Source organism: Bos taurus, chromosome 25, assembly GCF_002263795.3.
Source record: "Bos taurus isolate L1 Dominette 01449 registration number 42190680 breed Hereford chromosome 25, ARS-UCD2.0, whole genome shotgun sequence".
Taxonomy (NCBI): domain Eukaryota; kingdom Metazoa; phylum Chordata; class Mammalia; order Artiodactyla; family Bovidae; genus Bos; species Bos taurus.
Window position 1 is genome coordinate 38,441,235 of NC_037352.1, and position 16,979 is coordinate 38,458,213.

Here is a 16,979-nt window from a genome sequence, read left to right on the forward strand (position 1 = left end):
GGTCACCTCAGGGTTTTCTGAAGCCACCATCAGGCTGCAGTGTTGCTGGTGAGGGCTGTCTGGCAGTGCGCACGTTCTCAGCCCCCATCCCCACCTGGACGCGTGCTGCTGGTTCCCAGGGCTCACAACCTCCGTTTCCTTCCACTCTCCTCCCTGTGACTTAAGGTCCCAGATTGAATTCAGGGGCTGAGGAGCACCCTGGTCGCTGGTTGTTTGGCTTTTCTTTTCTCTGTGGCCTCTGGTCTTGTCCGCTTTTCCTTGACTTCTGCCTGCTTCCATCCATCTTTCTCTCCTTTTTCCCGGAGGCAAATGTGGCCTCGAAGAACGTTCCAAGACTTGCCCCGCTCCCCACTCTCGGCAAATCTCCCAAGGCGGCCATGCTCACGGGAGCCACCTCCCTACTCTGTGCTTTGAGAGCACTGAGTGAGGGGCTGGGCAGGGTTGAACAGAACATGAAAAGGACCAAAGGGACGAGGCATCGGATGGGGATGTGTGGACCCAACTAGGACCCTTGGCCTTCCACCACACACACACCCCCCCTCCACCCCCCACCGCCAGCTTCCCCATGTGGCTTGTGAGATCGGAGTTCCCCGACCAGGGATCGAACCCACACCCTCTGCAGTAAGAGCTCAGAGTCCTAATCACTGGACCACCAGGGAATTCCCAGGACTCTTGGCTTAAATACTCAACTGACAAAAATCTCGCGAGAGTAGGCACATCCGATGACACTTCAGTATACATTTACCAAAATATCGTTGGTAAGAGTGTGCAAATGCCGTGAGAAGCAGGGAGTGGTCGTTTGGCCAAGCACTGTCCTAGAAATGAGAGGACCTACCCAGAGGGGTGATGAGTCCCGGCTGCCCCCAGAGGTGGTAGGAGGAGGGAGTGCCCATGTGACCTTGGATTTGCCAAGACAACAGGTTGTCTGTGATGGTCTGTCTTCCCTCACTTCCCGCATACTCCCACCTGGTGTGAGTGTGTAAGAAAAATGCACTCACTGATCCATTAGCCTAAGCGAAGGGTCTTGGAAATAGGTTTTCTAAGAGGGAATTATTTACATGTAGATATCCCTTGATTTTATGAAATCAGTATATTCCTGGAAAGTCAGCCAGAAAGCAAAATTGGGTCAACCAAACCTCTACTTCCCATTCCAAAGTTGAAAATACGATGCTATGGGAAAAACAGATGTTGAATCAGACTTGGGAATGGAGAAGGCCTCTTTGGATTTTCTGATAGCACAGCAGTATGCTCAGAGTGAGACACTGCGTGTGGGTTTTGTGACATGTAGCAATGAGGTGAGTCCTGTATCGCCGAGCTTTCTCTACATCGTGCACCATGCTGGGGCTGTGTGTTTATTCCCTCTAATTTTTCGAAATTTCCCGGAAAGGGGTTTAGCTCCTTTAAGCAGATAGGGAAACTCAGGTTCCCAGGGGTTAAGTAACTGGCCAGTCGCCATGTAGACTTGGGGCTGTGAATTGTTCCTTTCCATCCGAGAATTAACAGCCTAAAACTACTTCCAGCCTCAGACTTCCCTGGCAGTCTAGTGGTTGAGACTCTGCATTTCTAATGCAGGGGACTCGGGTTCCACTCCTGGTTGGGGAACTAAGATCCTACATGCTGAGTGGTACAGCCAAAAAACAAACAAACAAGCAGACCACTTTCAGTCTAAAGGCTATTTCAAATGGAGCTAGTTGTATCCTTGGTATTAATATTTCCAAACTTCTTGCTAATTTTCAAGACAATTCCTAACCCACAGGGAGAGGGATTTTTCAAGTACCTACTAAGGGTGATGCCGGGGCCCTTCCTGCTTGACTCATTAAGCTGGCAGTGTGGGGATGACAAAGGTATATTCCAGACCAGGAGGGCCCTGAACCTGCAGGAGGTTAGCCAGCTGCTACTTGGTAGAATTACCGGGCACCTCCCACCTGGAAACCTCGTGTTCTCTCTGACTTCGGTGATTTTTAGAAACTGCTTTGGAAACACTTCCAGGCAGCCTGACAGAAATTCTGTATTATGTACAGAGAGGGTGAGTTTCATTTGTTTCGAGTGTGACCTTTGACTGAGGTCAGAGTTCAGCATGGGCTTGTGGCTTAGCCATGGGAATGGCAGATTCACAGATTCCTCTCAGATGGCGGTTAGGCCCAAAGGACTTTTCGGGGAGTGGTGTTGGGGAGCTCCAGGCACCCAGAGTGGTGTCACTGCCAAGGTCTAAGCATCGAGCCTGTGTGGAAGAAGGCCCCGAGGAGAGGTTGGGGACCTGGGGTCCAGAGTGATGTGACCAGCTAGCTGGCCCTTGGATACATTTCTAAGCCAACTCCACACCGCTGGGCATTTCCCTTTCTATCCTGCTGCCATTGTCACGTGGTCCCGTGTTCTGGGGGTCCCTGCTGAGGGCTCAGGAGCGTATCATAGAGTGACTGTACATGGGGGAGGGTAAGGAAGGACATCATGGGAGTCTGAACCAGAGAGCTGACTCCAGATCTTTCTCTCCTGGCTTCCTGCCATTCCCACTCCAGGTGGCAGCGGTGGGAGTGAGAGTCAGGAGAGGAGCAGCAGCCCACCTCGGCCAGCAGTCTCAGCTCCCAAGCGGGCCAGTGAAGTCGCTGAGGAGACTGCGTCAGGACGGCAGAAGCTGCAAGCCCGACAGTTAAAACAGTGGCCAGAGCAGCAGCCACAACCGCAACCACACAACCAAGGGTCAGGACCTCAGCCAGAGTCGCAGCAGCAGCAGCAAGATGGGCAAGAGCCGCTGCCCCAACCGCAGCCAGAATTGCAGGAAGAACCCCAGTCTGAACAACAGGGGCCGCTGAAACCACGGCTTCGGCTTATGCCGCGGCAGAAACAGTCACGGGAGCAGCACAGGCAGGTGCGACGGCGGTCACGGCTGCGGCAGGAACGGTTCCAGCGGCAGGAACTGCAGGAAAAGCCCCCGTGTGTGCAGTATGAGCAGCAGAAGCAGCTGCAGCGGCAGGAACAATCAGAGGAGAGGCAAGTGCAAGAACAGCAGCTGCCACAGCTGCAGCAGGAGCTGCAACAGGACTTACAGCAGGGATGGCCACAGCTGCCGCAGCAAGCGGTACAACAGCTGCAGCAAGCGGTACAGCAGCCACAGCAGCTACAACAGCAGGAGCCATTACAACCACAGCAGGAGCAGCTACAATCACAGCAGGAGTCACTGCAACCACAGCAAGAACAGTGTCAGCTGCTGCAGCAACAGCAAGAACAGCTCCAGCACCAAGAACAGTTGCAGCAACAGCTGTTGCAGCAGCAAGAGTTACAGCGGCAGCAGCAGCAACAGCAGCAGGAACACTTACTACCACAGCAGGAGCAGTTAGAGCTGCAGCAGCAGCTGCAGAAGCAGCAGGAACAGTTGCAGCTGCTGCAGCAGCAGCAAGAACAGCTGGAGCTGTTGCTGCAGCAGCAGCAGCAGTTGCAGCAGCAGCTACAGCCCCGGCCTCTGGGGCCGGAGGAGGAGGAGGAGGTTGAGCTGGAGCTCATGCCGGTGGACGTGGAGTCTGATCAGGAGCTGGAGCGGCAGCGGCAGGAGCTGGAGCGGCAGCAGGAGCAGCGGCAGCTGCAGCTCCAACTGCAGGAGCAGTTGCAGCAGCTGGAGAAGCAGCTGGAGCAGCAGCTGGCGCAGCCGCCGGAGGTGCAGCTGGAGCTGACACCGGTGGAGCCTGGGGTACACCCGCCTGAGCTGCAGCTGGAGCTGACCCCTGTGCCGCCCGAGCTGCAGCTGGAGCTGGTGCCGGCCGCTGCGGGGGCGCCCGCCGCGGTGGTGGTGGCGCCTCCGGGCTACGTGGTGCTGCAGGAGCTGATGGTGCTGCCAGCGGCCGTGTCGGCGCCCTCCATAGTGGCTGTCCCGGGCCCGCCGAGCGGCGCGGCCCTGACGCCGGCCCGGCCGCCCCGGCGGCGGCGGCGCGCCCGGGACCGGCCGACCATCTGCGGGGAGTGCGGCAAGGGCTTCAGCCGCAGCACGGACCTGGTGCGGCACCAGGCCACACACACGGGCGAGCGGCCGCACCGCTGCGGCGAATGCGGCAAGAGCTTCTCGCAGCACTCGAACCTGGTGACGCACCAGCGCATCCACACAGGCGAGAAGCCCTACGCGTGCCCGTACTGCGCCAAGCGCTTCAGCGAGAGCTCGGCACTCGTGCAGCACCAGCGCACGCACACGGGCGAGCGGCCCTACGCCTGCGGCGACTGCGGCAAGCGCTTCAGCGTCTCTTCCAACCTGCTGCGCCACCGCCGCACGCACTCTGGCGAGCGGCCCTATGCCTGCGAGGACTGCGGCGAGCGTTTCCGCCACAAGGTTCAGATCCGCCGCCACGAGCGCCAGCTGCACGGCGCCGGCCGCTCCCGGGGCCTCGGCCTGCTCCGCGGTGCGCGCGTGGCCGCCGGGGGCGCCCCGCGTGCCGAGCCGGCGGCGGACAAGGCGCCCTGACCCGGGGTCGGGGCTGGGGACGAGGGCGCCGAGGTCGGGGAGGGCGCCGCTTCCCCCGCACCCGGGAAGCACCGCGCGCTTGGAAGTCTTGACCACGTGCCGCAACATCCTGGAATATCGCTGGCATCCTTCTTCCGGGCCAACTGAGTGACGGACCGATTCACCCTCGGAAACACTCCACGGGAGGATATCGACGAGGCTAAAGCGGCACGGAGGTGGCACATTACTGCCCACAGCACATGGTTCAGGGTCGTCTTTGGGTACGAATGGGTTGAGAAGTTGGCCAGTTTCTCTCCCAGAGAAATTGGACTTGACTGGAGTTGAGAGCCACGGGGGAAAACCAACGGCAGGTCGAGACGCTGGGTGACATTCGACAGAGCTCCAACACTAACCAGGGAAGCCGACATACGTGGTATAACACACGTAAAAGGGTCCTGGTGAAAATTATTTCATGGGGGAAGAGGAAATTTATCTGCACTACGTAGAAAGCTGATCAAGGCATTCAGTTATCCTCAGTGGCTTTTGCCTTGAAAATACTTCCGCTAATGAAAGTTCATCAGGGTAGACGAAATCCTCATGTAAATGTTTTGTGTTCATGAACACAGGGTCCCAGCGTCCACTGGGTCAATGTGCAAAGGCCAGGAAGTCCACTCTGGGTGCAGGTGAAACCTTCCCTCCAGGGCCGCACCCAAACAAGCCTCCCAGGCAGGCGCTGGGGTATTCCCAGGCTCACAGGCGGACCCTAAATCCTCTTGAATAGAATTGGGGGGCGGAAGCAGAGGGCATCCTGTGAGTGCTGTCCAAGGCCCTAAGGGGTGGTCCCTCCATCACTCCCAAAGACCTCCCTGTAGCCCCCACCTGCCTTGCCTTCTCAGAAGCCAGTACACCCACTGCGGCTTAGGGGCTGGGACCTTGAGATGCAGGGGCAGGTTCTCTCAGGCCAGGCCGCGCAGAGGGCCAGCCTGAGTAGACCCTGCCTCGTCTCTGGGGGTCAGAAGGAGAATACGGGGGACAAGGACAGGAGGCAACAGAAATGCTCTTTATGGCGATTTTGTAAACGTCTGGGGGTCGGAGCAGCAGCAATCTCCATGTCTTGTGGGAGGGCAGGATGATGTGGGGGCACCTGGTATCTCTGGTCCTTCCGGCCCTTCCTGCTCCTGACTCCCCAACGTGGCTCCTTAGACGCTGCCTGACTCCCCTCCCTGCTTCTCCTTTACTAACACAGCCTGCTCCATTTTACCAACATGTTGGTGAGAAACAAAATAAACAAAAATGAGGAAATAGCTTGTCCTGTCTTGTGTTTTCACCTCTGGATTTTACGGGGCTTCATTTCTCTGTCACATTTTGCCCGTTGCTCTAGAAGCAGACAACTTCGTACTCAGAACCATGCCCATCTCTGCACCCCAGACCCTTCCTTCCAGCCTGAGATTCTTGGCCAGGGATGGGCTTATTCAGTAAAACTCTCCTGGGAGGGACGGGGACCAGAAAGTGGATGCTGGAGGAAGCCGGTTTTGGGCATCTCCTCCGGACAAGTTTTGAAGCCGTCCAGTCCAACGGTAGTGTGGACTGCTGGTGACAGTGGCGAGTGTGCTGGGTCACCTGGAGGGGTGTCGTGAGGACTGAGGCCCCTACCAGCCCTGAGAGTCCCTGGCTCTAAGACTCAACAGTCAAATGCTCTCAGATGCCTTTTTACCATCTTTGTCTCCCCTTGTCTTCCAGCTTTTGCTTTCAACCTTCCTGCCCTCAGCTCTTCTTTGCTGGATGATCCTAGGGGCTGCTGAAGCCTCTTGACCCACGTGTGTGGAGAGCTGGATGTACCTGGGGATTGCCTCCCCCACGGTGGCTCTTGGCCAATGAGAGACAGGTGTTCAAACCAAGCTCCTCCTCTTCCAGCCAGCACTGCTCGGAGGCATGGATCATGGCCAAGCTTGTCTGTGGGATCCCATGCGAGCATCTCTGCAGGGTTTGCCTTGAGACTCGCCCTTACTCTGCTTCTTCTCCTTTGTGGTCTTATTTCCTTTACTCAGATACTCACTGGGAGCAGGGCCTTAATAAATCACTCACGCCTATAATCCTTGTTTCAGGGTTTGCTTGTCAGGAGCCCACCTTCAGACTGATGGTGTTGACAGTGGGCTTAGGAAGTGGAGTCTAAGGTGGGGACCGTGGGCTTGGAGCACTCTCCCATCGCAGCAACAGGCTCTCCCTGTTGTGACTCCTGACTGCTATCATGATGGACAGGACAGGATACCAGCTGAGAGGGGCTGCCCAGCTCATGTCCTCATCCTGAGGACCTGGGATACGCTAGAGAATGGTTATTCTAGGGACTGTGGGATGGGTTGGTTTTGCTGAGCACCACTGAAGTCATGATGCGGGTGAAAGAGAGGCTCGGGATCACAGTTATCAGCTGAAGGCCCAGAGGGTCAGTCAGGAGGCCTCTGTGCCGTAAAGAAACTAAGTTCCTCCTGCCGAGGACCGACTACCAAAGACTGGGGACGGGGCCTGAGGCAAGAGGAATGAAACCTGGATAGGATTGGGGATGTCCTTGAGCACACATTCCCCCCAACTCTATGGGCCTGTGAAAGTGGCCTGATTTCCCTGGCTAAAAACACCAGCTCTGGGGATTTGCCTGGTGGTCCAGTGGTTAAGAATCCACCTGACAATGCAGGGGACCCAGGCTTGACCCCTGGTCAGGTAATTTAAGATCCCCTATGCCATGGAGAAACTAAGCCTGCGTGCTGCAACTCCTGAAGCCCGTGTGCCACAACTAGAGTCTGGAAGCTGCCACGAAAGATCCTGCACGATGCTGCAACAAGGACCTGATGCAGCAAAGAAAGAAAGAAAATGTAGTTTAAAAGCATCAGCTGTGCCTCTTACCTTGTCCAGAGACGGTTGAGGCAGGTGTTTTTCAAGACACTACTTGTCCTCCTATAATGAGGTCCTAGGCCCAGCATGGCTTGGCTGGGGCAATGCTGGCTCTGCCAAGAGTGGGGAGGGATTATTTGCCAAAGGAGCTGCAAGTCCTGGCTAATACCTCCAGGCAGGAAACAAGGAAGTACACTTGGGAGTGGATCTAGAAGGCGAGGGGCTGAGAGTGGGTGGCATTTTAGGCTGGAGATTAAGACATGCTTCTGGGGCTTCCCTGGTGGCTCAGTGGTAAAGAATCCACCTACTAATGCAGGGGACACGGGTTCAATCCCTGGGTCGGGAAGATCCAACATGCTGCAGACCTACTAAGTGCACACGCCACAGGTATTGAACCTGTGCTCCAGAGCCCGGGAGCCGCAACTACTGAGGCTAGAGGACCCTAGAGCCCTTGCTCCCCAACAAGAGGAGCCGCCACAATGAGAAGCCCGAGCACTGCAGCTGGAGTAGCCCCCACTCGGCACAACTAGAGAAAAGCCCGTGCAGCAACAAAGACCCAGCACAGCCAAAAATAAATGAAATAAAAAGACATGCTTCTGTGTCCTCTCAGGCCTGAGAAGGAGCCCCAGGAAATTTGCCTCTCGGTCCTTACCTCTTCCTTCTGACTTTGTGACAAACTTCCAGAGGTGACTCACGCAGGTGTATGCAGGACCAATACCACGTGTATGGTACCTTGGAACAAATTTTAAAATGTGTCCCTCTTCCCAGTGGAGATAGCCCACTCCAGGTCCACGGCTTTGTAGCGGGGAGGCAGGCTCCCTCAGAGCCTTGGCCCTGGCGAGGTCTCCACCCCACCTCCTCCCAGCATTTTCAGCCACCAAATCGAGTGTTTCTTTGTCCTGAGTCAGCCTTTACCAGGTTCTGTCCTGAGCCCTAACCCTAACCCTAACCCTAACCCTAACCCTAAGTCACAGGGGAGCTCTGCTTTTCTGGATTTATATCACACCTTGTCTGTTCTGTGCTGGCAGCCAGTTAGACGTGACTAATTCATGTGTGTTGAGAGATATCAAGGGAAAATTAAAGACAAGAACATTAAGGAGTTTGACTTGAGGAATTTTGTAACGGAGTTCAGACCTTACAAGGCTGGCTCATCAAGTGAAAAAAAAAAATACAGTGGGAAAAAATTAACCCCCGCCCCCAAATTACTGAGAGTATAATTAGTCTCAACTTTTCATGTAATGATCACATCTCCAAGGGTTTGCAAAAGGTAGAGAGAGGGTTGTTTCTATGAGGGGGCTGGGAAAGGGCTCAAGGTTTCACCTATATTGGGCACTGGTGTGAAACAGAGGAGCTAAGTATGAAGTCCTTCCTGTCTCTTTGGGATGTGTTAGTCACATTAATGGCAGTAGGGAAGGCTGTCATTTTTCTTTCTTATCCAGTAAATATCTCTGGACTGACCCTGGGCTGTACTTATGCCATATCAGGGACTGGCTGGCTAAGCTCAGAAGTCTCTGGTAAAATGAAGACTCTCCAGGGAATAAGGTAAAGTCAAATCTATAAAACAGAAAAGAGTTCAACCCTTAGTACTGTCTTTGCTTCCTTTGAGTCAGCTTGGCATCTTTTAGAAACTAGCAACGGTCCTCTAGTGAGGACTTGGGAATTGGAATTCTGCCTGCCAGTTACTACGTGACAACTTCCCTTACCTGTAACAAGGAAGCAAGAGTATCCATTGTTCCCGGTTGTTGTATGTCAAGCAGGTAAAATATTATATGCAAACGAACCTAACCTACAGTAGGCACTTGGAATATATTTGTTGCATCTAAAGCAAGAAACCAACACATACTCTTTCCTCTGGTTGGATTTTCTATGAGATAAGGCTTTCTACTATCCCAAGGTTTAAAAGTTTAGACATTGTAGAAAAGAGGACTTTGTGAGGCCCCAGATGGTAGAAGGGCATAGTGATGCCCTTAGGATTCTCCCTTGCAGGTCGAGTCTGGTAGGGTTCCAGGTGACTCTATCCAAGGCCGTGACATCAGCCACCATGCAGGTATCTCCCCAAAGCTCTGAACCTGAGGACTCAGTCTCCTAGACTTGGACGTTCCAAAGATCTAAGGCTCAGTAAGTCCACGTGGAGCACTCCACCCCTGATTTCTCCCTTTGGTGCTGGCAGCACCATTCAAATTCGCCTGAAAAAGAAGTAACTTTATTTAGTTTCTATGTTTGACCACACCGTGTGGTATGCAGAGATCTTAGTTCCCCAACCAGGGATTGAACCCATGCCCCCCACCTTGGAAGCCTAGGGTCCTAACCACTGGTGTGTGTGTATGCTGAGTTGCTCAGTCATGTTCAACTCTTTGTGACCCTGTGGACTATAGCCCAACCAGGTTCCTCTGTCTCTGGGATTCTCCAGGTAAGAATACTGGAGTGGGTTGCCATTCCTTCCTCCAGGGGATCTTCCGGACCCAAGGTTCGAACCCAGGTCTCCTGCAACACAGGCAGATTTCTTTACCACTGGACCGCCAGGGAATTCCCAAGGAGTAACTTTTAAGCTCATCAAAATTAGATGTAAGAAATCAAATGGTTTCCAATAAACAAATCTTATACTTTTGCTTTAATAAAATGTCCACTCTGTATGTCTGTAAACAGCTTGGGGGATGTATATGAAAATGCATGCATGAAATAGAGTTCACGGCGGGAGTGGGGGTATCATCTGCCTAGTTCTTGCCTTGCCCTCCACGGGGCATGCTGATGTTGAGGAGGCTGTCAGCCATCCAGTGCCTGTCATGAATTCAATCTGAGTGTCAGCCTTCCTGTGGTTCACCAGCAGGGACACGGGCATGTGGGAGTTATGAGACATTTGGAATTTGTGAGATCCAGGATGGCTCTGTCTGAGCATATGGGCTTTGAGTAAGCCCCACCTCTGCACAGACTCATCCCCAGGTGCAGACTGACTTCAGGGGCTGGTCCCCCAGCTGGGCAGAGCTCACTCACACTAGGCTCCTAGGCCTTGCTTAGCTGACACCTCCTGCAGGAAGCCCCCCTGGATTCCTTCTGGGTTCTCATGCTGTGGGCTGGCAAAGAGTCTGACACTGAGGAGTGCTGACCAATGTCTCCACCCAGCCTCCACACGCCCCTGCCCGAGGGAGAGGACAGTAGTGCCACCGTCAGAGAGAGCCAGAGCCGGACAGTGATCAAAGCAGTAAAAACAAACTGTACTCAAGACCTAAGGCAATAGGAGAAAAGAGGGCTCAGAATAGAAGCGGACTCAATCCCGAACACCACAAGGACAAGCAGAGATTCACAGCCAATGTGCAAGGTAGGAGGAAGCTGCTAGATGGAAAATTACTAAGAGGAAAGGAACATCAGGGGCGGGGTGGGGGGAGTTCTGGTTAAACAGACCCGACAGGATTCTTGCTGAAGGCAGGCCAGGGTGTTCAGACATCACCTAGGGAATGGTGGGGGTGAGGACTCTGATCAGATATGATGGTGATCTGATACCAGGGTGAGGATTCTGGCAAAACTGACTTGATAGGGTTTCTGCTAAAACTGGGCAATGCAGAGACAGACAAGGGAGCCCCAAGGTGGATGAGGCTCAGACTAAACGTTTGGTGGAGAAGGGAGTCTTTTGCACACCTGGCTTGTGCCTCCTCTGTCTGCAGTCCACACTCCACCCCTGCCTGTTCCTCTCTGCCTGGACCTGAACCTCTGCCCCTGATTGGCAGACATTTTTGTCATTTCTGTCTGTACCCAGGCTGCGGTTTGGGGGGGAAGCTGTTTGCTCTTCCTTTCTGCCCTCTGCTCTGTCCCCAGGCCCAGCATAACTACGCTTGCCCTGAACTGCTGGGTGAGGTGCTAGAATGGACTTGACACCCAGGCAGGTGCAGGCATCTGACAGGGGGCTGGGGCAGGGAGGGGCTCCCTCTGCAAGGATGATGGGCAGAGTCCATCACAGCAGCATCACAATCGCAGAACCAAGCGATGTTCCCAAAGTGATCATGATCCCCCACTATTGGCCATTCCCATTTCCATAGCTTAACTCTCATCTTGCGCCGGAGACTGAATGTTTGGGTCTGCCCCTTACCCCCAACTCGAATTCACATGTTGAAGCCTAACCCCCAATGTAATATATTCCATCATTTTGGAGGAGGGGGACTGTGGGATGTGATTAGGTCATGAGGGTGGAGTCCTCATGAAGGCTATTAGTGCCCTTATAAAGGGACCTCCAGAGAGATCACTCACCCTTCTCCCAATGTGAGGACTCAGCGAGGGGGCCCTGGCTCTGAACCAGGAAGAAGGTTCTCACTGGATGCTGAATCTGCCAACACCTTGATCTTGGACTTCCCAACCTCCAGAACTGAGAGAAATAAATGTTTCAGCCCCTCCATCTATAGTGACTTTGTTACAGCAGCCCAAATGGATTAAGATATTTTGTCACCTTGAAGCCCTGCCATTTTCCACCTGGGTCACCTCAACAGCCTTTGGACAGCACCCAGTCACCCACCTGGACCCCTGCCATTCCCACCCCCACCATCCATCTTAACAAGTATGACCCACCTCTGCCCGATGCCTTTGTGGGCTGCCAGCTGTCATGGGGCCCTGCCCTCTCCCTAGACCTGCCTCAAGTCCCCCACCCGTCCCTCCAGCCAACAGGTCTTGCTCAGGCCTGGTCTCCCCTGTCCCCACTGCATCCCAGTCTCCAGCCATCTTTCAGGCTGGGCTGAAATGCCACCTGTCCCCTGAAGGCATGGGGACCTCCTCACCACGTCCCCATATAGCTCTCACAGTTAGGACTCCAGGACTTGCCGTCTTCTGGGCCGGGAGGCCCTGCACCCCTCCTTGCTGTGTTTCCCCTCCCCAGACCTGCAGGTGCAGGAGGAGTTCATGCTGAGGCCAGCCCTTCCCCCTGCTGCTTCCCCTCTGCCCAGCCCACCTCCACGAGCCTCTCACCCTTTTAAAAATGTTTATTTGTCTGCACTGGGTCTTAGATGCGGCACCGGGAATATTTGACCTTTGTTGCAGCTTGTGGGATCTAGTTCCCTGATCAGGGATGGAACCTGGGCCCCTTGCACCGGGAGCGTGGAGTCTTAGCCGCTGGATCACAGAGGAAGTCTCTCCATCAGCCCCTTTTCAGCACCCCCAAGAGAAAGACCTCCAGCTCAAGGTTAGTGCTGGCTGGGCGAAGGGGCAACGTCCAGTTTGGGTCTCTCTTTTTCTCATTCTTGCTGCTTCCTGCTCTCTTGAGCCGCACAGGCCTTGGCAGGCCCTGTCCGCCTCTCTCTCCTCCCTCTTTCTGGCTCACAAGCAGCAGGCTGGAGGGCGGACCAGCCCCAGTGCAGGCCCGCTCACCCTCCCTTTCTCCCCAGATGGCCTTGTGTTGGCAGAGGTCTCGAGTGGGACTGGGCTCCCTTCCTCAGATGGTCCTTGTGTTTCTGGCCCATCAGCCACCCCTTGCAGAGCCAGGCGACTGGCAGCACTGGGTACATCTAGATTTTCTCATGTCCCCAAATGGTATCAAACCCCTTGTCCATCTCCAGTCATCCACAGCATGGAATACTGACGCCTCGTTTCCATTTATAACTGTGATCCCAGGGCTCTCTGTCACTGCCAGGTAGGAGTGTAACCCTGAGTTTTGAGAGCCCTCAATGTAAATTCAGGGCTTTCCCAGTGGCTCAGATGGTAAAGAAAATGAAAGTCACTCAGTCGTGTCTGACTCTTTGCAAGCCCATGGACTATACAGTCCATGGAATTCTCCAGGCCAGAATACTGTAGTGGGTCGCCTTTCCCTTTTCCAGGAGATCTTTCCAACTCAGGGATCGCACCCAGGTCTCCCGCATTGCAGGCGGATTCTTTACCAGCTGAGCCCCCAGGGAAGCCCAGGAATATTGGAGTGTGTAGCCTATCCCTTCTCCAGCAGATCTTCCCGACCCAGGAATCGAACTGGGGTCTCCTGGACCGCAGGCGGATTCTTTACCAACTGAGCTATCCGGGAAGCCCTAGATGGTAAAGAATCTGTCTACAATGCGGGAGACATGGCTTCGATCCCTGAGTCGGGAATCCCTGGAGAAGAAAATGGCTACCCACTCCAGTATTCTTGCCTGGAGAATTCCAAGGACGGAGGAGCCTGGTGGGCTACAGTCCATGGGATCAAAAAGAGTTGGACACAACTGAGCAACTAACGCTTTCAATGTAAATTCAGATGGTCCCAAAGCCGAGCCTGCCTGTGGCTGGGGCTGGTGCCTTAGCTGAGTCTAGACTCAGCAGTTTGGTCATCAGGTTCTCTTGGGAACACAGTGACTCCCACAGGCCTGGATTTTTCCGTTGCTGGTCTCACCCCTGCTAGCCTCCCTCCCCCATCAGTTTTCGCACCTCGTCCTGCAGCCCTTCTGCCCCCAGAAGGTTCTCACACGCTTCGACAAGATCCTTAGGGCTTGGTGAGCCACGGGGCCCCCATCTCCCCCAGTCCCCACCAACTGGAGTGAGCACAGGGTCCCACGTTCATCCACGCACAACGCGTACTAGCCGAGTGTAAATGCGTGGACATACACCCAGACCAAAAACTCCCGTTGAGAATGAGGGACAAGCAAGGGTCGGGCGGCTGGCCTCAGAGGGCTCGAAGGATGCTGTTGAGAACCCACAGGAAGAGGTGGCCAGAGAGGCCAGTGGCCAGGACTGCTGAGTTCTTGGAGCCCAAGCACAGGGCCGCACAACGTTTTGAGGAATACCACTGCAAGATGCAGGAAACGGGGAGGGGAGGAGGCGCGTCAAGGCTGGAAGCTGGATCTCTGGCTCCCCAGCACCCCGTGAAGACAGGCCTGCCTGGCAGGGGTCCTGCCCCAGGGTCTGTGCCCACAGGCACCTTCGGGCAGCCAGCTGTGACCCCTGGCAGCTCAGGACTTAGGTGCTTGGCAGAGTCAAGGCCAGGTGACTTCAGATCATGCAAGGCCCAAGTGTGGTCTATTTGGGACAGCCCTGAGTAGGCACAAAGGTGATGCCAGGCCTGTGGGGCAGGGAGGGGGTCACCTGCAGAGGCTCAGCCAGCCTGAGGCTGTTGGCAAGGCCCGTACATCCAATCCAGGTCCAGTGGAGCGTAGGAACGGAATCGGGTGGGATCACAAGAGTGGGGAATTTTATTTGATTCCAAAACAAACAAACACTAAGGAGCCTGGCAAGTGGCTCAGGTTTGATTCCTACAGAGGAGTGGGCGGATGCCCTGAGCACACCTTGCCCCTGCAGTCTTCATAGGCGTGAGGCAGAGGAGGACTGGAAGCCGCATTGCGACCTGTGACACGCTGAACATGGAAGGCTCCGGGACCTCCGTGTGGACCCTCACTCTGTCCTGCACGGGCCGAGCTTTGGGGACTCTGCCTGTCACAGGGCAGGACGAAGGAGAGGCTCCGGGGGTGGAGGTGTGGGGAGGAGACCCTCAGGGAGGGGAGGAAACCACAGGGCCCAGGACGGCAGCCTCTCCTTGGCCTCGAGAGGCTGGTGGTCAGCTGAGGGAGGAGACTCGGGTAGGGACTGGGCAGGGGGGCGCTGCCCAGTGGGCAGAGTTGGTGGACTCCACAGCTAGGAACATCCGCAGAGATCAGAGGAAGAAATCGGCTCTTAGGGAAGGGGTCAGGTGGGAACAGGCCAAGAGGACAAGTGAGCAGACGCCACGGTGCCATGGGGGTCTCTGCCGGATGAGGTGGAGGGTTCGAAGACAGGGATGAGCTGTCAGTTCTGTTTCACCTGCCCCCTCCCCAGTTTGGGCTTCCCAGTCCATTAAGAATCTCTGTCAGTTAAAAATCTGCCTGCAATGCAGTAGACCCAGGTTGGATCCCTGGGTTGGGAAGATCCCCTGGTGGAGAAAATGGCAACCCAGTCCAGAATGTTTGCCTGGAAAATCCCATGGACAAAGGACCCTGGCGGCCTATAGTCCATGGGGTCACAAGCGTCAGACATGACTTAGCAACTAAATCACCACCACCTCCTCCCCCATTTGTTTCCTATCTGGTTCTGGTGCCTGACTGACTTCATCCCCTGTCCCTCACATTAGGAGTGGACTTGACCAGTGGGCAGCACTGGTAGGGTGGGAAGGAGAGGACAGGCTGGCGCTGCAGGGGGAAGGGGCCAGTCGCACCCCTCCCGCACAGCCCCAGCTCCTCCCCGGTGACGCCACCTCCAGCCTCCAGCTCCCTGCAGGCCTCCTTCCCCACCCGCCCCTTCAGGTCCAGGTGCCAGTCTCCGGTGCCTCCATTCCTATTGCTCCCCCTTTCCTGGCTCTGCTGCTCTCCTGGGTTATCTCCCCTTCAGAGCTTCTCAATGGGACCACCTTGGGTGGAGGGGGCTGGGGAGAGGGTCCCGGAGTCCAAGGCACAGAGGCCCACAGGACCAGATGGGGAGTGCCATGGACAATGGGCCTGCAGAAAGGTGGGGGCGGGGGGACGGTGGGCATCCACAGGACCAGATGGGGGGTGCCATGGACAATGGGCCTGCAGAAAGGTGGGGGCGGGGGGACGGTGGGCATGGAGCACCTCAAGCCCAGTCTCATCCACTGGGGCCGGTCACTTCTGAGGGCCCGGAGCGGGACCCTGCAAACCACAGGTGTGACACTGGCAGAACTGATTTTTTTTTGCCATCTTTTAATGAGACCTTCAATTTTTAGTTTTTAAAGATTTTTTTCTTTTGATGTGGACCATGTTTAAAGTCTTTATTGAATTTGTTACAGTATTGCTTCCATTTTATGTTCTGGCTTTTTGGGATCGAGGTGTATGGGATCTTACTTTCCTGACCAGGGATCAAACCCCTCACCCTCTGCATTGAAAGGCAAAGTCCTAATCACTGCCAGGGAAACAACATATATATATATCTGCTTTGTTGAGATATAACTGACATATAACACTGTATTCGTTTTAGGTGTTCAATGTAAAGATTTGATGTATACTGTGAAATGACTGCCACAGTAAGTTTAGTTAAGCCTCATCACTACACACAGCTACCCTTTTCCCCTCCTTGTGATGGAAATCGCTGTGCAGGCAGGTCTGAGTCCTCCGTGGTCTGAGCAGACCCACAGCCAGATGCTGAGGGTCTGGAGGGGAGAAGCTGTCACTTCAAGCAGGTATGAACCCTCTGAGAGCCGAGTCAGGCTGTAGTGTTGACAGTCCTGTCTTAAGGGGTGGGGGTGGGCGGGCATTAGTGAAAATAGAAGAAAAATGGTACCAGTGCAATGATAGCTGGGCAAGGCCCAGGGCCCAACCTCCGTGGGTGCGAGATGTCACCATAAGACAGCAGCTGTGGCCCTGGGGGGTGGGGGTGGGGGGGGGCAGATACAGGTAAGTTTTGGGGAGGGCTGTGGACATCCCGAGTCTCCCACCTCACCTTCTCACACCTCCTGGGCGGCCATCTCCCCCTCCCGCCTCCCTCTGCTGGGGGAACACGTCCCTTCCTAGAAGCAGAGCCTCTTCCTGGTCACTTGGAAAGCTTCCAGATCTGAGGGCTTATTGCATTCATCCAGCGACCCCGGCCCAATGGCTGGCCCCCTCGGTCCGCGTCCTCCTCCATCCTGGGAACACCCCCCACCTCTACCTTCTAGCCAGAGTTGGCCCCACACGAGCCGTGGGTGTCCGGCCCACCTGCTCTTGTCCTGCTGGCCCCTGCCCGGATCTGAGGGCACGCGGGCCTGCACGACGCC

The 16,979-nt window shown here is 55.2% G+C and overlaps 1 protein-coding gene across 1 annotated transcript in view; it reads left to right on the plus strand.

Annotated features, from left to right (window-relative positions):
- The window catches only part of ZNF316 (zinc finger protein 316), a 33,537-nt gene that overhangs the window by 1,701 nt on the left and 14,857 nt on the right, over nucleotides 1-16,979 (plus strand). The window contains exons 4-8 of the mRNA XM_059881661.1: nucleotides 2,517-4,441; nucleotides 11,117-11,150; nucleotides 12,761-12,783; nucleotides 13,664-13,737; nucleotides 15,442-15,535. Of these exons, the coding sequence (XP_059737644.1) occupies nucleotides 2,517-4,441; nucleotides 11,117-11,150; nucleotides 12,761-12,783; nucleotides 13,664-13,737; nucleotides 15,442-15,535 (2,150 nt within the window). The remainder of the gene's footprint in view (nucleotides 1-2,516; nucleotides 4,442-11,116; nucleotides 11,151-12,760; nucleotides 12,784-13,663; nucleotides 13,738-15,441; nucleotides 15,536-16,979) is intronic.